The sequence below is a fragment of the Hydra vulgaris genome, chromosome 03, assembly GCF_038396675.1.
Source record: "Hydra vulgaris chromosome 03, alternate assembly HydraT2T_AEP".
Lineage (NCBI taxonomy): Eukaryota > Metazoa > Cnidaria > Hydrozoa > Anthoathecata > Hydridae > Hydra > Hydra vulgaris.
In genome coordinates this window covers 39057501-39082500 of record NC_088922.1, presented here as the reverse complement: position 1 = coordinate 39082500, position 25000 = coordinate 39057501, and the positions used below count along the sequence as shown (strand labels likewise).

The 25000-nt window shown below is 27.1% G+C and overlaps 1 protein-coding gene across 1 annotated transcript in view; it reads left to right on the top strand.

Annotated features, from left to right (window-relative positions):
• LOC100210504 (cilia- and flagella-associated protein 47) overlaps nt 1–25000 on the top strand; it is a 96877-nt gene that overhangs the window by 15870 nt on the left and 56007 nt on the right. Inside the window, exons 4-19 of the mRNA XM_065793158.1 lie at nt 4296–4342; nt 11465–11690; nt 12966–13233; nt 13377–13940; nt 14062–14105; nt 14251–14320; nt 18536–18639; nt 18780–18892; nt 19032–19165; nt 19314–19424; nt 19622–19752; nt 21266–21388; nt 21738–21821; nt 22854–22979; nt 23132–23200; nt 23745–23903. Coding sequence (XP_065649230.1) covers nt 4296–4342; nt 11465–11690; nt 12966–13233; nt 13377–13940; nt 14062–14105; nt 14251–14320; nt 18536–18639; nt 18780–18892; nt 19032–19165; nt 19314–19424; nt 19622–19752; nt 21266–21388; nt 21738–21821; nt 22854–22979; nt 23132–23200; nt 23745–23903 — 2373 coding nt within the window. The remainder of the gene's footprint in view (nt 1–4295; nt 4343–11464; nt 11691–12965; nt 13234–13376; nt 13941–14061; nt 14106–14250; nt 14321–18535; nt 18640–18779; nt 18893–19031; nt 19166–19313; nt 19425–19621; nt 19753–21265; nt 21389–21737; nt 21822–22853; nt 22980–23131; nt 23201–23744; nt 23904–25000) is intronic.

Sequence of the window (25000 nt, the reverse complement as noted above, 5' to 3'; positions counted from 1 at the left end):
TATGAGTCAAGAAAACATGAAAATGGGAGAGAGTTCCAAAGGGTTGAAGTGCGGGGAAAAAAACTAGACCAATAAAAGTTTTTAGAGCATGCAGGGAGAGATAGTAAAAGAATGAGACTTTGTTGAATGATTAGTCGAGCAAGAATGAGTTTTAGTTGATGGAACTAGAGATAATAGCTCCTTTGAGCAGCGATCATGATGGTATTTGTAGAAAAGACTTTACACTGATGGGAAAGAACCTCAACCTTAGCAGATAGAGTGGGTCCGACTACATTTACAATCTATTTTTGGACCTTGTTTAAAAAAGAAAGAGCATCATTAGAAGAACCAACCCAAATATGATAACAGTTTTCCAGACAGGGATAAATAAGAGATTTGTAGAGGTAGACAATGGAATCAGGAAAGAGAAAAGGGTAAGCATGATAAAGAGAAGCAACCTTGTGCTATTTTAGCAATTGATTGTATATATGGTTTCTATGAAAGATCAGTAGTAAACGATAATCCAAAAAGACGTAATGAAGAGGACTCAGTGAGAGGGTTGTCATTTATTATTATAGGAATGTTGACATAACTGTGATAGTTGTTTGGAGTAAATAACTGAGTTTTGTTAGAGTTAAAATTCACAACCCACTGTGAGCCCCGATCTGTTACAGAAGTGAGGTCAGATTCAAGATCGGCTGCCTGTTCTAAGCGATTGAAAAGAGAAGACATTTTGTCAGGACAGAAGTATAAAGTTGAGTCATCAGCAAAAAGAGCTACTTTATATGTAAAATTGTCAGGAAGATCATTAATGTAGGTAAGAAATAAAACAGGACCAAGGATAGAACCTCAAGGTACCCCAGAAGTTAAAAAGCAGTTAGAAAGAAACGATTTGATAATCTCAAAAACTTTCCCAGATACACTATGTGAAACAAGCTTTTGGAGAAGACCAGCATGCCAAACTTTTTCGAAAGCCTTATATATGTCAAGAGCAATAGCCCTAGCCTCTCCACCTCCATCTAATGCATGATAAAATCTTTCACTCACAGCAGTTAGCAAGTCAGCTGTAGAGTGAGTGGAACGAAAACCGTATTGATTGTTTGACAGTAAGTTGTTTACTCAAAATGGGATGTTAGAAATTTGTTGATCAAAGGCTCAAAGACCTTGTTAATAACAGAAAGAAGACTAATCGGACAATAATTGGAAGGGTCAGAATGTTTACCAAAGTTTTTGAAAATTGGAACAACAGATGCTGTTTTCCAACGAGCAGGAAAATAAGATTCAGTCAAGCACTTATTACATAGCTTAGACAGAATTGAAGAGAGTTCTGGAGAACAATTTTGCAAGACTATGACAGGAATGTTATCTGGACCACAAGCCGTAGAAGAGTTTAATCAAGATATGACTTTAGCTATGAAAGCTGGAGTGATTTGAATGTCTAACAATGGGTTAACCTGTTTATTTGGATTGAAAGGAGGAGAATGGCTATAAGATTTGTCATCGAATTAGCAGAAAATGTCTTTGCAAGCAGTTCTGACTAATTCTTGGAAGAGGTAATAAGATCAGTCCCATGAATGAAAGATGGAATGTTAGACCTACCTTTATTAACAATGCTGTTGAAGATTTCTGAAAGCCTTTAGAGCCTAACTTCTGAGATTAGATACAGGATTTATTAAACTGCGAATAATGGAGCTTAGCATCTGACATATATTTTTACATTGATTTTTTGCAATAATGAATAGCTATTTGTTCTTAAGAGAGTTGTTCTTTTGAAAAAGATGAAAAAAATAATTATGATTAGATATAGCAGCTGCACAAGAGGGTGAAAACCATAGAGGAAAATGAGGTTTGACTTGGAACCAACAAGATAGGAATAAAAGCTTCCACTCCTGCATGAATCCAGGAGGTTATTTTGGAGGCACATATTTCAGCTGAGAGGAAAAAGACATCAGCCCAAAAACCGGCATCAAGAAAATCATGAAAAGAATCCCAGTCAGCTTTAGAGTAGTAGCAAGTTGTACGATGATATGATGAGTCCAATAGGGAAGTACGAGATGAAAGATTTAAAAAGACTGTTGCATGATCAGAACCACCTAAAGGAGAAAAAAGAGAAACTGAAGACAAGCTAGGATCAGAGACCAGACATAAATCAAGGGGTGAAGGTAAATGATTAGGGTTGTCAGGAAAACGAGTCACAAAGTTGACCAAGTGATTAAGAGATTGAGAAATGCAGAAATTATAGGCTTTACTGACAGCAGGGTCTTTGGCGTTAGAGCCAAACCATTCAGTGTGGTGAGCATTAAAGTTACCTATTACAATAATATATAGCAGAGCGATAAGGAGATAGAGCATGGTCAATTTGATCAGAAATTACATCTAAAAGAGTGCAGTCTTGGAAAGAAGGAGAACGATAAAAAACCAAGGGAATTGTGAAAGTGTGAAGAGGTGCTAAGTGAAAGCACACAAAAGAATGGTCAAAGGATTCCAAGCTATTGGAGTCTTTGTGAATCAAAGGATAGTACCCATCAACATTGAGATCAGAAGAAGGAATAGCAGAATTTAAATGAGTCAACTAACAGCAAACAAGTCTGGTGAATTTTGCAATAGGTAAGTTTCAACTGATAGAAGGTTGCTTCGCAGACTACAAATATTAGTAAAAAATATATTAAAACAGTTAGGTGCTGGGGATGGTTTATTGTGTTTAATATTTTGGGTTACTTTTGGCATAATTTAAGTTTAAAGAGAACTTGACTCATTCATAGATAAAGCACCGTCTCCTAAGCAATAAGCTATGCAATTGTCTCTGTCCTGTTAGTTAATCCTAAGTCGTAACATAGGGCTCCTCAACAATGCGCATCAAAAGAATTAATAGGGACACCGTCCGTGCACAACATGGCACTGTTAATACTCTGAAATTTTGCAGCTGTTGATGGAATCAGCTTCTCTGAGAGCTACCATAGAGTTTGGGAAACCTTATTACCAGTCGACCTCAGAACTATTTAACTGAGTTTTAGAGCTGTACCCTCATTAGAAGATAATAAGAAGAGTTGCATTGCCAAGGAGGCACAAGCGAAAACATATGAGAAGAGTCAAGAAGATCCAGCATTCATCATCCTAGGCAGGAAACAATGTAACACAGATTTACATCTATGCCAATGTAATAGATGAATTTTTGATAATAATAGATTTATTACTTTTTTACCTAATAGATTTCTTACTTTTGACCAATTATAAATGTCCTTAGGAGAAATATGTAGTGTCCACTGCCTTATCAGTATTTTTGTATATGCTCTTGGCAGGGTTGAGGTCAAATATGTTTGATCAAAAACAAATACAAATACTTTAATTTCAAAATTTTCAAATACAGATTTAAATACAAATATATTCAATTAACATTTTTCAAATACAAAAACAAATATTTTTTTTTTAAAGAAAAAAACATAAAGATTTTTTCAAGACCAATAAAATAGTCTACTATATAAAAAAATAAAAACAAGCCTTTTAACAAATATCCCTTAAAAACAGATTTTTAATTTACTTTAGTATTGAAAATAAAATAAAAAAACAGCAAACCCTTTGGTATTTCCTAAAAATACACTGGTTAACTTAGTTTATGGAACTGCACATGCATTCCAATCAAACACAAATATAAATATTTAAGAAATTTTTTTTATCAAATACAATATGAATACAAATACACCAAATTTACCCATTTTTACCAAATAAGAATACACATTTTACCCCGACCCTGACTCTTGGATATAAAAAGGATTATATCCCTGGTATAATAAAGGAAGGTAAACAAATAATAAAACTGATAAAACTAGTCAGTTTTATTATAGAAGATCTTATAGAAGTGGTATTTGTAAAAGAAGTAAAATTGTGCATATAGGTAAAAAAATTGCAAGCATTTTATAGAAAATAACATTGTAAAACAAAAAATTAGGAATTAAACATAAACAAATTAGGAAAAATAAGTTGAAGTTGCATAATGTATTGCAAACAATCAAAATTGGTATAGTATGCAAATCATTTAATTATCTAATTAAGAAAATTGTTGTGTTGCATTTATGTATGTCTGCATTTTTGTAATACAGGTATAGTGTATTTGCAACATAAATATGGTATCTTAAAAAGGGTATTAATAATTAGAAAGTTGAAAATTTATTAAAAAAACTACAAAACTAATACCTTAAATTTGTCATTTACTTTTATATGATATTTTTCTTTGAAATAATCCTATATGTTATTTACTGATATCACATTAAAGCATGTTATATGATGAGTTTGTTTTACATAATTATTTTTTTATTTAGATTGAGTTGATCTGTAAAAGTATTGGTATGGTTAATGAAGATGTAATGTAATATTCTTTTTTTCTTTCTTGTAAACAATTACATTAGGCCTATATATATATATATATATATATATATATATATATATATATATATATATATATATATATATATATATATATATATATATATATATATATATATATATATATATATATATATATATATATATGTATATATATATATATATATATATATATATATATATATATATATATATATATATATATATATATATATATAATTTGAAATGTGTTAATAACCAATATAAATAAAGTAGTTGTGAAACAAATAAACACTGCGTATGAAATATTTCTTTTATTGTTACTATTAAGTAATTGTAATGAAGATACACTAAATTTAAGTTTAATATTTTTTAGCACTCAAGGCCTTTCAAAAAATCATCAGTAGTGCTACTTTTGTTATCAAAATAATATTTTTCTATTTTTAAACATGAAATGATAATTATCTATTGTTTAATCTTTATAACTACTATAATCAAATTTTTTTATTTGATTTTAAACAGGAAATGTCAGTTAAAAGTGTCATGTTTTTGTTTGTGGAGATGTTTTTCATAGGAAATTAAATTCTTTTCATTTTTAAGTTCCAAAAAGTTTGAAGAAAGGTTATATAATTGTATTATGTGCGCGGTGGCAATTATAGACATGGTTATCAAATCTATCTGTTGATTGTTCGGTTCTAAAACTAGAAATATGTCCATTTGTACGAAGTCTTAAACTATTAATTTTTCCATTATATACTCTTATTGCAAAATAAACGTTTTAATAGTATATTACATTTTTTACTATTGCAAGTTATATGACTCTTTATGTTCCATATGGAACCATTTGATGTTGTAAATGTTTTAACTTCTTGAAGGTAGAATTTGCATATTTTAAAATGGTTATCTTTACATTTAAATAATCCTATTTCTTTATCAATTAACTGAAATTTTGCAGAGGTCAGTATTCTTAACAGATTGGGTGGTTGTTTAAATGCAATTACTGGCTGGATATTTGAAAAAATCTCCTTTACTCTTTCATTTAAAGATAAATTCAGTAAAAGATAAGTTTCAGTTATAAAAGGTCGACAATTCAAGTTGCTATAAATAGTTGTGATTAAGCAAAAGATTTTCATTGGTTTAGGGGAGCTGGTCCTTGGAGTTTTTGAAAATTTTTTTCTATAATATTATCCGGATATTCACATGGCTAAAAGAATGTGAATATCCTAATTATATATATATATATATATATATATATATATATATATATATATATATATATATATATATATATATATATATATATATATATATATATATATATATATATAAGTATAGAATTGTATTGTATTCTGTTAGATATAATCAGGGTTGTCTCGAAGAGATTTTAAAGAAAGGGCGGCGGGGACCTACCTTTTTTTTTGCCAACTAAAGTCAAATAACTTTTTTGCCAACTAAGATCTATAACAAAAAAACGTCCTCATTAGCTGACATTTGCCGACTGCCTTCTATAGATCCAATTTTGCCGACTCCGGTGTCCAATATGCCGACTAGTAAATTTAGTAGGGGACTAGACACCCCCTATGCCCCCCTCTCGGAATGTCTTTGGATATAATACAGCTCTTTGTCAGTTTAAGAGTGATCGATATTTATAAAATAGGTCAAAATATATTAAAATATTTAAATAAAAAAAATATGACTTAAAATACTAATTGGTATCACAATGCGATAATAAAAATTTTTACCGTGCCTACATCCCAAATCCTTTTCACTTTTTTTGTTTAACAAGGGTTCTTGATTTTATGTTGAAATAGAATATTTCTCTTTTATGCAAAGATTACATCTTTCTCAGGATGGGTTATTTTTTAATTATTAGTCATTTTTATATTATACTTTACTTGATTATCGGTTTAATACCTGCTTCTTAAGGTTTTCAAATTTCCCCAGAATGCTTTTATACCTGACAAAGTTAAAAGATTTTCTGTGGTTCTCAACCCTGATCTTGAAGTAGTTTTCGCTTATACCAATATAAGATTTCTCAGCATGATTAACGTTAGGTGGTGTCAGAGTAACCTTATAACTTATATTTTTAGTTAGACATTGATTTTTAAAGGACACTTAGTTCTAGTTATACAGATGCAGTTTCTAACATTTTTTGGTATTTTTATTGCGCAAAATGTGTTGGTTGTGTGACTTGATAATAGTACAGATATTTGGCATGCAGCTGTAACTTATTTTGACAGTGTTTCTGTTTTAGTTTTCTGTTTTTGTTTGAATAGAAGTGTTAAGGCTGAAATATTATAGCCTTAATATTTCTCTTAAATGCAACATAAAAAAAGCAAATTATCTTGATATTACATTAAATCTTAGTGATTGCAGCTTACCATATCCCTAAAAGTTTGTTAAACTATATCCATGCCAGTTCTAATCACCCACCAAGTATTTTAAAGCAGTTGCCGACCTCTTTTTTTTTACTATCGCATTTCAATACCCATTAAATAAATTCCCGTTTGACTTGAAAACTGTCATTTGATCTTGTTGCAACACAATTTTGAATTTTATAACGGTTTTTATTTTAATGATTTTAAATGAATAATTGCCAAATAATTGAACATTTAAAGAGTCCCTAATATATATGTAAAAAAAGTTCTTCAAAAGTAGGCCAACCTGGAACTCAAAAAAAGTAAAATTATGTAAAAGTTTTAAAAATCATATTTGTTTTTTAAAACACATGTTAAGGGAAAAAAACATCTTTGAAATATATTTAGTTTAAAATCAAAAGTATTTATGAAAAAAAAATTTAAATTTAAAATGTAAGTTTTTATACTAAAGTTATTGTTTTCAAAATTTCACTTTTTTTGAGTACCAGGTTGACCTGCTTTTGAAGAACTTTTTTTACATATATTAGGGACCCTATAAATGTTCAAGGGTCTTAGGGCACCTCTAAAAATATTTTAGTGTTATATATAGTTTTAAAAAGAATGCTAATAAACCAGACCAGAAAAAGTTTTTTTTTCTTAAATGATAGATTGCTTGCACAAACCAAACCCTCAGTCGATGTTGAGGACCTTGTAGCAGCAGGCTATAATATAGTTGATGTAGCAACACTTCGCACATGTTTTAAAAAATATAGAAAAAACAAAACAAAACAAAAAAACATTAATTAAAAAAATTTTCTAGTCATTATTTTTGAGGTTTTTTAAAAAATGATTAAACTTAATTTACTTTTGCATTATTTTAATTGTTTTAACTTTTAGATGACATTAAATTGTAGCTTGATTGCTTATGTTGCAAAATTGTTGTTAAAAGAGACTTTTTTTACGATAAAAGTCCATTTCGACTACGATACATGGATATATATGATTTAAATGTTGACATTTTGTACAAGAGTATATATATATAAACTACTTTGAAACACCAGATAATACGAATTCTCTTAATACTAAAAAATTATTTGAAATTTTTGCCGGATTATAGGTACCGGCATCATCAGCATATAATATAAGTACAAAAGTTGTGACCAGTAATAACACCAAAAAATTTTTTAAAAAGTTTGGTGTCACCTTTATAATGGTTTCTTCGTTGTAAATATTAAAAAAATAAAGTCCAAAAGTTTGTTTTAACGTATTGTCCATTGTCTAAATTTATACCACCGTACATTGGAGAACATTGATGTTTTTGATCTCTAAGGCTTCACAGACTTTTCTATCAAATTTTAACCATACATACATACTACATCAAAGAATACCTACAAAAAAGACCTGCCATTTATTAAAAAACACAAATACCAGTGTCTTTTTTGGCCAAATCTTGCTGCTTCTCACTATTCTAAAAAAGTTGGTGGTACACTACAGTGGTGCAAAGATAATAATGTGAAAATTTTTCCTAAAGATGCGAATCCTCCGTATTGTCTTGAAGACCGTATGGTTGAAGTTTTTTGGACAATAGTTAAATGGAGTTCTTTGTAATACAAGTGGAGAAACGAAAAATAAAAAAGACTTGCAAAAAAAGTCCATTAATGCCACAATATGGTGAAAATAAAAAAAAATCTGCAAAATGATAGCATCAATCCACTATAAAATTCAATCTCTTGCCAAACTTTAGAATTAAGTTGAAACCCTAATTGATGTAAACACATTTAATAAAAATAAAAATTGGAATAAAAAGCATATATGGTTTTAGAGAAATCTAAATTTGAAGTGGACCTGATTTTTCTGTGTCAACTCAATTTCTAAGATGGACGCTAAAAGATTACCATTGCAACATCATTTTTTTGATGAAATATTTTCCATCAAATAAAAAAATGAGAACCAGAATTCAAAATTTTAGAAAATTGTTTTAAGTAAGTATTGTCTTAAAAGAATAAACCAGTTATTATGTTGATGGTCTCTTTAAGTACAATGTTTGTAAAGAAACATTCAATATCATATGAAGGTTGTCTCTCTTTATTCTGATTGCCATTTACTGTCTCCTGGTTCCATTCTTTACTTCTGTGAATATCTTGCATGGAATACTGTTGTCATATTTGGGCTGATTTTTATAATGAAGCATTCTCTCTTGTTTATGGTCCAAAAATACATTGTAAATGTTGTTAATATTGAGCTTCTGTCCTATTATTTTAAGGTTGCATCATCTTTTTAACAAATACTACAATGGTTGTTGCTCAAGCAAGCTATCATTAGAGTCACCATATTAAAAAAAGAAAAAATTGTATCACAATTGGAATGATAAAAAAAGGAAACAATCTTGCAAAGACTGTCTAAATTAGATAGTCAAAGATCTCCGTGGGCCTCATAACAAGACTAAATAGGGCCAAAACTATTTGTTTTTCAAACTTCATATCTGGATAAAAGTGAGAAAATTTTTTACTAACAAATATAATGAGTATTCATCTTCTTTATCGACCTCTTCTCATTCACTTCTTTTCATTGGAAAAAAAATCTTTGTGAACCCATTTACGCTATAAAATTTAAATGTTTAAAATTTAAAGAATAGAAGTTAAAAGTATAAGAAAATGCTGATATTTAATTTAAATAAAAAGAAATAACACTATCAAAAAAATTCAAGTTTATTTTAAAAGCAAGAATTATATTCTCTCTCTCTAAATAAAAACTAAGAATTATATAGCTTAAAAAGTTCTTCCATTAAAAATTTAAGAAAACATGGTACTGCATTAAAATTCTTACTTATAAAGTTCTATTGCTTGAAATTTTATTGCCTAGTTTTTTACAGTTTATTTATTTTTGCCTGGTTTTAACGGAAACTTTGTTTACAGTAACTCTGGTCAATATGGTAATTAATATGTTGGTCATTAATAATTAAAAAACATTTTTCCATTCTTTTTTAAAAGCATAATTTTTTTATACAATGTGTCAATTAACTTACCTTATATTGAAACAGTCCTAGAAAACCATGATGGTAGCTAGAATGACCAAGTCTGTCTAACATTTATATTTTTATAAAAATGAAAGAGTTTAAAAGTTGAAAAAAAGTCTTCAAAGTTGTTATTTTGAATGCTTTGGCAACTTATGCATTCACAAACATGATTAGGAAGGTTGACTCCAATTTTCAAAAAACATTGTGACCATCAAAATTTTTGTGATATTTTACTATTATTACTATTTACATTTAATTTTTTTTTCAATTGACTTATTGAAAAAAAAATTAAATGTAAATAATTGGCATGTTATACAGATGATGTTCAATTTTTTTGACATTTGTATTGTTAAAAATCTCACTTGGAAAAAAAACACTTGCTACATCACTTCATAACAACAAGTTCATGTTGCTGGATCAGTACTTTTTTTCCACACACATATATATATATATATATATATATATATATATATATATATATGTATATATATATATATGTATATATATATATATGTATATGTATATATATATATATATATATATATATATATATATATATATATATATATATATATATATATATATATATAATACGGTAGTGGTGTTGTGGTAAAGCGCTCGCTTCATAAGCGAGAGGTTCCGAGTTCAATCTCCACCACGTCTCTGGTAGTACCGCGGTCAACTTGTTTCTCCGCGCAGCGGCCTTGTTCGTCGAGGTTCGTGTTTCGGAGTTATAGAGTTGAGAGAGGGTTATAACCACTATTAAGTAGCCTCCTCATCTGTAGTGGCTTTCTTGGCCTTGAGGAGGTGAATAACAAAAAAACAAAAACAAAAAAATATACATATATTTATATATATATACATATATATATATATACATATATATACATATATATACATATATATACATATATATATATATACATATATATATATATATATATATATACATATATATATACATATATATGTATATATATATACATATATATATATATATATATATATATATATATATATATATATATATATATATATATATATATATATATATATATATATATATATATATATATATATATATATAAAAGAAAAAGTACCTACACAGTACAAGCACTCACATACCGACTAGCAACTACTAATACAGAAAATTTTAATCACTCGTATTTGTGTATATAGTAATACAGTATAATTATATACACTATATAATAATTATATACGCCAAGTTCATTAAAACTATGCTACATTATTTTTTTCTGACTTGTTTCTGATAGTATTTTCTTTGCTAGAAGTGTTTTTCAGTTTAAAGTAAAAATTAAAGGTTTTTTTATAAGATATCAATAAATATTAAACTCAAATTCTTAGTTACTTTTTTTAACAACTAGGGTTTTTAATTGCTAGACATCTTACAAGTTTACTTGTTAATCAATCAACCTAATGTAGACTTTACAAGTTTACTTGTTAATCAATCAACCTAATGTAGACTTTACAAGTTTACTTGTTAATCAATCAACCTAATGTAGACTTTGTAAACATTGTGAGTTATTACAACCAATAAGGTTTTTTTCTTCTTTTTCTAAAAGAATAAGGTAAAAATGGCATCAGAATTTATTAGATTTTTTGTTTGTTAGAAGACTTTTATCACAGATTGGCTATTACAGATTGGCTACTATATTTTTTAATTTTATAGTTTTTTATAATTGTAGTAATTCAGATATTAGTAATTCAAATAAATATATATTATTTTTTATAGAGTAGAATTAGAATCTCAAACTAATCATCAAGTTCTTTTGATAAAAGCAAATATTGTGCTTCGATCACTACAGTTGTTATCGTACGATGATAAAATTATAGATTGCTTGAGATTTGGTTATGTTTATTATGGTACAGATGTAGTTCAAACACTTTGGTTGTATAATAACTCTCCTCAAGAATCGAAGTTTGTTGCAGTTATTGGTCCTTGTGATGGTGAGGAAATGGTAAAACAAGTTATGTATTTTACAAAAATATGCAGAAATCTATAAACTTTTTGAGCTTTTGTACTGATTAAGTAAAGCATCATTGCTTTTTTAAAGAAAATTTAAGTTTCAAGTCATTTTGTTTCTGTTTGTGGTAAAATACAGCTCTTAATGACTCTTTGTGTTTAAAGAAGAAAAAATCAGTTACACCTGATGTAAAAAGCATTAAATTTAATTGAGTAATTTATTTAAATATGATTGTTTTTTAAAAGTTCTCAAAAATGCAAATTAATAGACTGGAATGTTTTTAAAATTATTCAGAATTATTTTAATCATTCTGAATTTTGAAAAAAATAGCATCAGTTTTCACAATTCACGCTAATAATAATATTTTCATGAGTAAAAACATTATTAAAAGACTTAAAACAAACAAAAAATATTTGTGACAATAACAATGTATAAATTTTGCTGTTATTATTAAACATAACTTTAATAATCATGGTGCCTAAAAATTATTTTAACTGTAAAACAGTTTTTTTTGTATTATTATAAGTTTAATGTTAAAAATACAGCAGCAAGTTAGCTAAAAAATTATTGTACAAAAGTATCAACATATAAGACACAATCTATATCCTTGTACTCTACTTTATACTAAAATAATTTTGCAAGGTAATAATCTTAATAAGGGAAGGGGTATTGGATAACAACTGTCATTTTCCCACATACCAGAATGTTGTCTTCTAAAAATCTTTCATGGATCATTGATGTCAGTTAAGTGTAAAGCTTATAAAAACAATTAATCTCCAAAATTAAAGGTTTTAATGTATGCTATGAATGATTAAATTGAATTTAACAAACACAATTTAATATAAAAAGTAGTATATAATACTATCTTTTATATTAAACTGTAAAACTTTTATTTTATCATATCTAATAAATAAAGTTTAATATGAAAGATTTTTATCATGTGATATTGTATCTATTAGTTTATAAAATGATTATGCTGACCTTAGTTAAATGTTAAAAGCCTGTTAAAAAATAAGATGTTTTTTTTGAGCTCTAGTTAATTAGACTTTTTCAAAACTTAATTTGAAAGCTTTGTAGTACCACACTCTAGAAGTAACCCACTCTGAGTAAGGTACTTCCAGAGGCATAGGGTAGATTTGATACCTTCAAATATTAATGTCATGAATACCTTCAAATATTACAGATAGTATTACATACCAATAAGATGATCTACCATTTAAAGATTTTTTTTTAGATTGAAATTTAACAAAATTTTCTTTCAAATATTAGGGTGTTGACATAACAAAAAAAACTATTTGTTCGTTTGTTGACAATTTTGGCGAAAATTGGCGCCATGAAAAATCTGCATTTTTTTCCGTCTCACCTTGTGAAGGAAAACTCGATCCTTTTCAAAAAAGAAAACTGTATTTCAAATTTAGTCCAAAATACATGCAACCTTTGAAAGGGTGGAAGAGCATAATGAGGATTCCATCAAGAGAAGACTTTGCTATGTTTATAAGAATTTCAAGTGTTGGTGTTCTTCAAAATCCTATGGAAAGTTAGTTTTATAAGATTCATTACAAAATCTGTTTTTAAATTTAAATAAAATAGTAATATAAAAAAAATGTTTATTTATTAATTTTATAGTATTACTAATTTATATTTATGAAAAAGAAATATCTTTAAAAGAATATTTTATAGATTTGAATGTTGAATTAGCAATGACTGGAACAGCATTACCAGTGAGCTTATCAATTTTTCCATCACAATTTATAAACTTTGATAAGTGTTATATTGGGAATACTTCAAAAGTTGTTATCACATTGAATAATAACTCTCCGCATCTTTCTGCAAATTTTTCTATAAAGTCATCTGCACATTTTAATATTGAACCTTCATGTGGGGATATTGATATAAATGGTACTCAAGAAATGGTGTTTTATTTTATACCAAAGCAAATGGGGAATCAAAGAAAAAAGTTTTTGTTAGACATTATTGGATTTGAATGTGAAATTACTGACTGTCAACAGATTCTTTATAAAAAGATTGTTAATAAAACATATTTGTTTTGTTGCACTGGGATAGGATTATATCAAAAGTTTCCAAAACCGCTTAATGCAACTAGCTTGGGTTCTAGTTTGATTGATGTTGTAATCGATGGAGAGCATCAATCTAGTAAAACTTTGCAAAACACTTGTAAAAAAAGCCATAAAATAAAGAAAAATATTTTTACGGACAAAAAAGTAAACAAGAATAACACTGGAGGTTTGTTAAATGTCAGTATTTTTATTTATAAACTATAAATTTTTTTTTAAAGTTAGTTCTATTAATTTTCTGTTATATTGACTGAATAGTTATATTTTTCATTGAAAATGGATGATTTCAGGTGCAGAAAAAGTTGTGAACCATACAAGTGTTTTTAACTCAATGGTATTTGATTGTTATTTTGGTATTTAAACTATAAATAAGAATTTTTATTACAAAAAATTTTCTGTAACTATTTATATGAACCCTTTTTTATTTTATTGGGAATTATTTTAAGTATATTTTTTTATTACAGGAGCTTTTTATTTAGACAAATAGATCTGCAGCTCTTGAATATACAGAAGTTTTGACACCTAAGGAGCTGCATAATATTAGAATAGGTATATCAATTTTATATCTTGGGTAGTAGTATTTATTTTCTATATGTATCTGTAGGGGAGAGTGGGGAGAAGTGGACACGTAAATTTTTTTTTAGGATATTGCAGTCTTTTTTATGTGATGTATAAACTGAACCAAACAAGTTTTTATGAACATACCTTATTTTTAGGCACCGATTCAATCCCCTTAGGTTTCTAGCCAATTATAACTAAGTATATAAATTTTTGCTTTTAGAGAAACCCTACCATTGGGGTAAAGTGGGATAAGTGTGAGTAGAAGTGGGACAAATAAATTTAAAACAACATTTTAACACAAATTATTAAATAGAAACTGATAAAATCATAAAATCACCTAATCGACATAAAAATGTTTGAGAGCTTTCACCAATTGAAATAATTAAATGGCGGTGGGGAGAAACAGGGTATAAATATTTCTTTTTTCTGTCCCACTTCACCCCAATGTAAACACTTTTTTAAGGTACATTTCAAAATAAGGGCTTCTAGCGCACGCTGGGAAACAAAGCAACTTCTGCTAAATAGAGGGGAAGAAATCTAATTGTTTACATTAAATAACAGTATTTAAGCACCACTCCTAATTAGAAATTTCAGGCTATCCCACTTCTCCTACGTCCCACTTCTCCCCGCTTCCCCCTACCCTAGTTGCATGTGTCATGATAGAGATACTTATGTTATTAATGAGCTTAGGTAATTAGTTAAGTCTGCGTGTTTAACACACATTAAGGAGACAACTTTCTTGTAGGAAAAAATATTCAAAATTTTATTTTCTTTAAAATAAGTTAATTCGATGAGGGTCTTAATAAGTTGCAGATGATCTGGAAAAACAATTTGATAGAAACTTGAATTAAGTTTCTTCAGAATTAAGAAATTTCTTAAGAATTAAGAAATTAAAAAATTAGGAAACATAAATTAAGTCTTAATAAAGAAAAAAATTATTAAGCTCATACCCATTTTTTTTTTTAAGTTTACAATTTTATAATAGTTGTTGAGCATTAGTTGCTTACTCAAAACAAAGATTTTAAAGATTTTTAATTTCTACCACTTACTGAAAATTATTGAAATAAAAGGACTATATAAAAAAAAGTGAAGAAATGGTCAGTGTGAATTAGACTTACCATGACCCGTATTATACGGATCGTTAGTCCATTATTAAAATCTATTTCCACATGTTTTTTAAACTTTTTATACCAATTTTTTAAACTTTTTATACACAGAAGACACTCGTCGAAACCTGGAGGAAACTGAAACTAAACGAGATCTAGGTATTCTAATATCAAATGACCTCAAAGTCCGTGCCCAGGTAGAGTCTGCAGTCTCAGTAGCCTATTAAAAATTGGGCCTACTAAAAGAAGTATTCCGAAGCAGAAGCATTTATCTCTGGCGAACGCTTTACATCACATATGTGCGCCCACACCTGGAATTCGCTATTCAAGCATGGTCTCCTCACCTAAAAAAGGATATCAATATGCTTGAAAGAGTTCAGCGCAGAGCGACAAAAGTTTCCTCAATCAAACATCTCCCATATGAGCAACGCTTAAATATATTTAGAGTGACAACACTGGAAGAGAGAAGAGCTAGAGGAGATCTTATTGAACAGTTTAAAATTAAAAATAAAACTGATCATGTTAACTTTTTTGTTCCTCAAAGGATCTCTAACAACGTATATTACAGGAGGAGTCACAATAAACAGCTACACAGACAAATTGTCAGCGATTGCGAAGAGTGACATCACTTTTTTACTAATCGTGTCACACCGTCCTGGAATATGCTACCACAGGAAGCAATTGACACTTACTCGGTCAACTTAGTCAAAAGTTTCCTATCATGATGGGCATCTTGTCTCGTTGACAATTAGCCCTACACATTAGTTAGTATAGAGATGCCTGGTGTTGCATCTCTTCGTCAATATACTTTATAATTAATGATTGACTAATTTACAGTATTATTGAATTTGTGAAAACATAAGAAAAAAATTATTATTGATTGTAAATTTATTGATTCTAAATATAATCAAATTCATTGTAAGTAATCAACACATTTCACGCAAGTATTCTAAATATTAATTAGATGGGTGCTAAGATCCAAACGGCTTATAAATAGTGGTTCGTGCAATGGCTATCAAAGCATTTAAAAAATTTTAAAGTTGATTATTTTTATTAAAGTTTTATTATTTTCATCACTTTGAAAGATACTATATATATATATATATATATATATATATATATATATATATATATATATATATATATATATATATATATATATATATATATATATATATATATATATATATATATATATATATATATATATATATATATATATACACAGCGGTGGCCAAAAATTAAAAACCACTCATTTTTTAGTTGGTTTCTTAATCTTTAAATTAAAATTAAGAAGATTCTAATGAACATATTAAATTTTTTTTTTAATATCTTGTTAATTAAAACATACGGATTAAAGTGGTATAATTTTTTTAATCTAATTCTAATTAAATAACTTTTAACTTATTAAAAAACTGATGAGTACTTATAAATCTTCTTTAAATAAATTGGACAAAATTTAACGACCACTTTCAAATCTTTAATTTGCACTTATTAAAAATAATAATCCATTATTTTTTTTAACTGTCTTAATTGCTTATTACGTTGGCTATAAAATAAAATGTCGAAACCTGAGTTTCGATATCAAATAAACATTTATTTTTTTGAATTGCAATAAGGATATAAAAATATTGCAAAAATGCGTGCTAAGATCGAAGAAAAAGACAGATACGCGGCTCTTGTATTAAAAGAAGAAGGCTATAGATCAGACAAATAGCAGAAAAGCTCGGAAGGTCTCACTCTTGCATTATTAACATAATTTAACAATACAAAGAGACCCGGTCAATTAATGATCGTCATAGGGCTGGGCGCAATAAAATTTCAAATGACCGTGATGTTCGCTCGTTAGTGAGAATAATGAAAGAAAACAGACAAGCATCATCTACAGACTTGTCTACGAAATTGACACTGTCAAATGGTCTGAAAGCAAGCCCTAGAACTGTGCGAAGGGTCCTCCACAATTTAAATTATTTATGGCGTGCTGCTGCAAAAAAACCACTCTTAAATAAAAAACAAAAATTTGCCAGGAAAAAGTGGTGCAAACTACATAAAAATTGGTCAACAGATCAGTGGAGCCGTGTGATCTTTAGTGATGAAATGAATGTTGAGGTAGACAACAGAAAAGGTCGCATAATGTTGCGTAGACTTCCAAGCAAACGGTTCGATGAATCATGCATTTTGAAACGAACAAAACAAGGCAGTGGTTAAATAGGCATTTGGGCCTGTATGAGTGCCTGTGGAGTTGGCGTTTTTCATTTATTCGATGGTAGACTCAACAAAGAAAGGTACATCGAAATTTTGGAAAACTCGCTTATTCCTAGCATTGACTTATGGCAGTTGCAAGATGGATTTATTTTCCAGCAAGATAATGTGCCGTGTCATAAACCGCATGTTGTTAGCGATTGGTTCAATTCTAATAAAATTCAAGTGCTTCCATGGCCTGCCAATTGTCCAGACTCGAATCCAATAGAGAATTTATGGTCGTGGCTCGATCACAAGCTTGGTAAAGAACAACTTTACAATTTGGAAGATTTGAAATCTTCTATCTCTCATCATTTGAAAAATGTGCCTGATGAAGTAATCAAAACTTTAATGAATTCAATCCCAGAACGAGTACAAGAGTGCTTGAAAACAAATGGAGGAACAACACGTTTCTAAATTATTTTTTTATTGCTTTTTGAAATATTTTTGAAACTGGTCTTAAAATTTTGTCCAATTTTTTTTCCCATTTATATTTTTTACTAGTCAGTTTTTTAATTTTTTAACATTATTTTGTAAAAAAGTTATAAATTCTTTTATAATAAATATAAAATGCAATAAAATTTCTTTCTAAAAATGTTTTTCTTTTTTTGATACCTTTTTCCAAAATAAAATTATACTAAAGTAAAAAATAAATTTTGAAAAAAATGAGTGGTCTTTAACTTTTGGCCACCGCTGTATATATATATATATATATATATATATATATATATATATATATATATATATATATATATATATATATATAATATATATATATATATATATATATATATATATATATATATATATATATATATATATATATATATATATATATATATATATATATATGTAGAACCTATGATTCTGAATTTTGGAAATATATGTCGACTGTCATCCTCAACAAAAGAGATTATTGTTAAAAACAACACTGAAAAGATCATTCTGATTGATTTTCAAGTAATTTTTTAATATAAATAACATTTTTTTATCAAAAGATAAGTTTTGCATGAAAACATGTCATTTCATGTAGCTGTTACAACTAATTGTTTTAATTTTAAAAATAATATGAGTAAAAACTTTTTAAATCTTTCTTTTAGTTGGAGTGCAAAGAACTGCGTTTAAATTCACCATTGTCTCAACTTGTGCCACCAAACAACACATCTAAAGTAGAACTTGTTTTGGATTCTCAAAAACTAGGATTATTTGAAAAGTATTTCTTTGTTTTCTTATATTTTGTTATATGCTTACTATACTTTTTGTGTTTTTTATTATTAATTTTTTTTTTTTGCATTGTGTGCACGTATGCATGAATAAGCAAATTATTTTTACGGCCTCAAATCTTTTTTTAGGAGTATTGATTATATTATCAATGGTCATCATAAAAGTCATTTTTTAGTCCAAGCAAATATTGTGAAATTAAAATTAAAACTATCAACTGATAAACTTCATCTAACTTCTGTGAATGGAGCTCCAGTTGAGTCAGGTAATCTCAATCGATGCAATCAAATATTTTTCCTCTAAAAATCATTTATGATTTTATTGCAGTAGAGATATTTTCTTTTAACCTTATTTTTTACAGAATATGTTAAACTTATATACTGATTTTTCTTTTAACTAATTTATGTTTTAAGGTCTTCGAAAACTTGTTACTCTTATAAATGATCAAAATATACCAGCAAAGTTTGCATGGTTTATAGAAAGTACTTCTAAAGAAACGTTTTTTAAAATTATGCCAGCTAAAGGTAAAATAAGTTTTAACTTCTATTTAAAAAAAAATGTTGTCATTTTGTATTACTTTTTTTTATAATTTATTTAAAAAAAAAGAGTTATTATTTTTATTTTATTTATTACTCCATTAAGTGTTTAAAAATTACTAAGTTAACTATTCCTAATCTTTTTAACATAATCTATTGAAAAATTCTTTTTTATTTGAAACTAGGAACTGTTGATGCGTTTTCCTCAATGGAGTGTGAGGTTGTATTTTATCCTTCATATTCTGCAAGTTTTAATGAAGAATTTATTTGTAAAGTTGAGAATGGTAATGTGTTGCATCTTAAATGTTCTGCTGAGGTAAAAAAATATAGAAGACATTTTTTTTATCAACTAAGTTTGACTATTAGGGCATCATGCTTTAAACTAACAACCTAAACTAGCTTTTCGCAGTTTTTTGGAGTTAATTGTTGGAGTTTATCACTTTATTTTAAAATTAAAGTTATAGCGGATTGTATAACCTAGCCATATTCTAAAATAATTAAAACTTCTTTGTCTTCAGATGCTGAAATTTTCAAGTATTATAATGTGTTTTGTTTCAAGCTAACTCATGTAGTTAACGGCAAGACTGCATGTGACAAAGTATGGTTTTGGCACCTGTTTATCAGAAATGTACAAACAGACAAGCATTTTTTAATATAGTTTTTCAGTTTTTCTATATTTTACCTGTGCAGGAATTTGCTTAACATTGCTTGAATAAAAAGTATTATTGCCATTAATTGTGCTGAGACAAAGTAAAATAAGGTTTGTCATCAACAATGCACAATTTTCTTTACAAATTCCAATACAGATGATCACATCTTCGGCAAATTATTTTTTGCTGGTCTCTTTTTTTAACAAGCAGTTAGTCAGAATTGTGCAACATTCAAATTTTTGAGCAGCCTGCCTTTTACAGTGGTCAAACATGATTTTGAGGCGTTATATTCAAGTTATAAGGTAAAGAGGAAAAGAAGTATAACATTCTTACCCATAGTTAAATGGCCAAGTTTTTTTTTGCTTTTTATATTTTTTACTTATTCGATCACTTATAAAAGTATCTTGTATCTTTCTATGTGACCATTGCAAAAAGAAAACTAGATTAGTCTAATTAAGTTCACAGAAAAGACACTGTTTTAATTTCTGTCAGTTTAAGGTTTAAACATTTGTGTTAAGTTCTCTCTAGTTTCTAAACATATATGTATATATATATATATATATATATATATATATATATATATATATATATATATATATATATATATATATATGTGTGTGTGTGTGTGTGTGTATATGTATATATATACATATATATATATATATATATATATGTATACATATATATATATATATGTGTAAGTGTGTATCTATATATATACATATATATATATATATATGTTTATGTATATATATATACATATGTATGTATATATATGTATGCACATATATATATATATATATATATATATATATATATATATATATATATATATATATATATATATGTATATATACAACCCTCAGAATTAGGAAAACTGAAGTTGGTAATAATTTGCTGGCATCTATCTTTTAGAGGTCAGCATAAGGTCAGCAAAAAAAATTTGATACAAAGGTCTTACCATAAAACAAAGAAACTAGGTCAACAATTTTTTGCAATTTTATATATATATATATATATATATATATATATACATGCATGCATACATACATACATACATACATACATACATACATACATACATACATACATACATACATACATACATACATACATACATATATATATATATATATTCTAAATATATTAGGTTTCTTAAATACGTTAAATTTATTTTAGTTGGGTATCACTTCTTGTTCATTTGTTGAAAGTCGTCTTCTGTTTGGTAATATTCCATTAAATTTAACAACAACTCGGTCAGTTTTATTAAAAAATGATGGAAAAAATCATGCTTATTTTCAAGTAGGTAATTGTTTAAAATTTGTTTGTACTTATATTAGGCATATATTTTTTTCTTTTTGTTTAATTTTTTGACTTTTCAACTAGTTTTCCTGGCTTTCCAATTATATTTTGTTTTTAATAAGTATGTAATCATTCACACAAAATATAACAGCACTCACAAATAAGTTTGCTAAATTTATTGTTTTGTCAAATTTATTTTACTTTGCTTTAAGTTAATTATTGTATTCAAATTTATCATACTATTGCTTTACACATTTTACTGCTAAACCATAAATCTAGTATGTGAACATTTATATACAGTAAAGAGTTTGCTTAGAGTATTGCTATATATTTTGTTTTGTTTTAAAAGGTTATAAATCCCAGTCCACTTGAGGGAATCCTGATTTATCCAAGAGAGAATGCGATTCCTGTTGGAGGCTTTGTTAAACTTCAGGTATAATTAAATATAAATGAGATTTCTTTGGTTTTACATCCTTAAATTTAGATTTTATCAAAGAAACCTAAGCAAATAAAAGGTAATCTACTAAAATGAAGGAAAAATGAATTGTTATAAAGTTTATTATACCTTAAGCAATGATGTAGCAAAATTGATAAAATTTGTGTTAAAAATTATTTTTATTGTTAAAAATTCAAACGCTAAATCAAGCTACATGCAACTGTAACTCCATCAGCAGTGTAGTGGTAGAGCGCTCGCTTCATAAGCAAGAAGTTCTGAGTTCAATTCCCACCACGTCTGCACAGCAGCCTTGTTTGTCAAATTTCATGTTTGTCAAGTTTCATGTTTCAAGAGTTGAGAGAGGGTTGTAACTATACTAAAGTAGCCTCCTTGACATTGGCGTTCTTGGCCTTGGGGAGGTGAATAACATTGAAAAAATATATATATATATATATATATACAACACTATTTTGTTAACAATATAACAAAATAGTGTTGTATATTTAATATTATAATATTTTATAAAAATATAAAGTTAAATAACTTTGTGAATGTTATAACAAAAGTTTGCATCTAAGTCATAAAATTGTTAATGAGAATTTTAAATAGAAAAAGTTTAATTAAATTATACAATTTATTAATTCAACTTTAAATAAATTTGAATCTATTTTGAATAACGCATAGATTTATTAGAGCTCAAGGTTTGTCCCCATTTGGTAGAACAAGGTAGGTCCCCAGTTGGTCAATAATGGCAGTAGCAACCAGAACAATTAAAAAACCATAAAATTAATTTTTACTTGTTTTTAAACACAAAATACCAAATTTGTACACTGGCTAATATATAAGTTTATAATTAAAAAATCTGTTGAGCTGTTTATTGTTATATTTAATTTTCAATAGTTCAAGAATAATAGCAAACACATTATTTTTTAGCAACTTGACAATAAATGGTAACAAAGTAGCTTTTAACATGTCAATAACAACAAATTGGATTAAAGACAGTAATCATAAGTTAAAATGTTTTTTTAGATTAGTTTTAAGCCAACTGCACCTCAAAAGTTTGAAACACTATTTGAGATAGATGTTTTAAGTGGAAAACTAATATCGTTACGATTTAGTGGAGTGGTTGATACACCCAGTGTTGATATATCAGTGGTGAGTTTTATATCTTCCTGTTTGATTCTGCCAGGTATCTTGTTTTTCTAATTTTAAATAAATAAAAACTCAGTTTTGTAATTGTAAGTAACATTTAAATTTTATAGAAGTGAGCAATATAGTTACCATAAATTATTTAATTTTGTTTTTAGAAATCGTTTAATTTTAGTGGTGTTTATGGAGGCTCTATTTCAAAGTTACCATTTGAAATAATTAATTTGGTATTTATAAGATTTTTTTTAAGTTTATCATCTATATAACTTTTTTTTAAAAAACATCAAATTATTTTATTACTATATGTGTTTTACATATCAAGTTTATATGTGTTTTACATATCAAGTTTATACGTGTTTTACATATCAAGGTTATATGTGTTTTACATATCAAGTTTATATGTGTTTTACATATCAAGTTTATATGTGTTTTACATATCAGGTTTATATGTGTTTTACATATCAAGTTTGAGTTTGAAAGATTATTTCAATTATTTAAAGTTTCCAAAAAATATTTTTGGTGATAAATTAAAAAAGTATAGACACAAGTAGAGCAATCGAATTTAGTGCTAATCATGCAAAACACGTACAGGTACACTTGAAAAAATATGTTTGTTCTTAAGACCACCTAAATACCATAAAAAATCTCAAAAATTTCTTTTTTAATCATATTTATTAGCTACCATCAACACCTCTACCTGTATATATGTCCTTTAATGTTTAAAAACATGTTATAATAATGCTGTGTATTTTTACTGTTTATTTCTTTAAGGCCAAATCTAATGCAAAGATTATTTTTGACTTATCAGTGTTTAAAGACTTTAAAATAACTGATGCCCAAGAAAATATCAAAGAGAATAATAACTTTTTTGAAGTTTTGTTAAGAGGAGAAGAAAAATTTAATGCATTTCTTGAATTTCATCCTGACCAGGTTTTTAATTTAGTTACAATACTATTTATTGTTATTACAATACTGTTAAAGTTATTAATTTGCGATTAATAATTATGATTTTTTTTACTATTTTTTTACTTATTTTTTTAACAATGATTACTATTTTTGCACTATTTTTTCTACTTGTTTGTTGTTTTCTTTCAAAAATTTATCAATATTGTGTTTAATATTAATTTTTTTATTTTATTTAACAATGGCACTTTTTATACATGAAATAAACAATCATAATATCCATCTGAAATAGCCATGTATGGGATTTCACTACATACATTAGTTGTGGGTCTGGTTCTTACAAGCGGTATCTATCTATGAAGAATTTTTATTGCAAAAAAAGAAGTTTATTTTTATTATTTATTTTTTTCTCTTTATATGGAAAATTTTCTTGATTAGTCAGAATTTTTTTAAAACACAATTTTCAAAAATCCCTGAAACTTTCAGTTGATGTATCTACTGAAACCTTCACAGATGACTATTTCAGTATGATATCATTAGTGATTTTTTCATTTATACTCAAGTATGCAATATATATATATATATATATATATATATATATATATATATATATATATATATATATATATATATATATATATATATTGCATATATATATACATATATGTTGCATATATATACATATATGTTGCATATATATATATATTGCATATATATATATATATTGCATATATATATATATATATATATATATATATATATATATTGCATATATATATATATATATATGCAATATATATTCATATATATTCATCCTTATTTGTCTCTGTATGGAATACTGTTATTATATTTGGGCTGGCTCTTCTAATGATGCTCTTTCTCTTCTAGACAAGGTCCAAAAACGCATTGTAAATGTAGTTGGACTTTTTGCTAAGCCTGAGCCTTTTTCCCATCGTCATGAAGTTGCATCTCTTTCTCTTTTCTACAAATACTATCATGGTCGCTACTCAAAGGAGCTATTATCTCTAGTTCCATCAACTAAAACTCATTCTTGCTTGACTCATCATTCAACAAAGTCTCAATCTTTTACTGTATCTGTTCCTGCATGCTCTAAAAACTTTTTT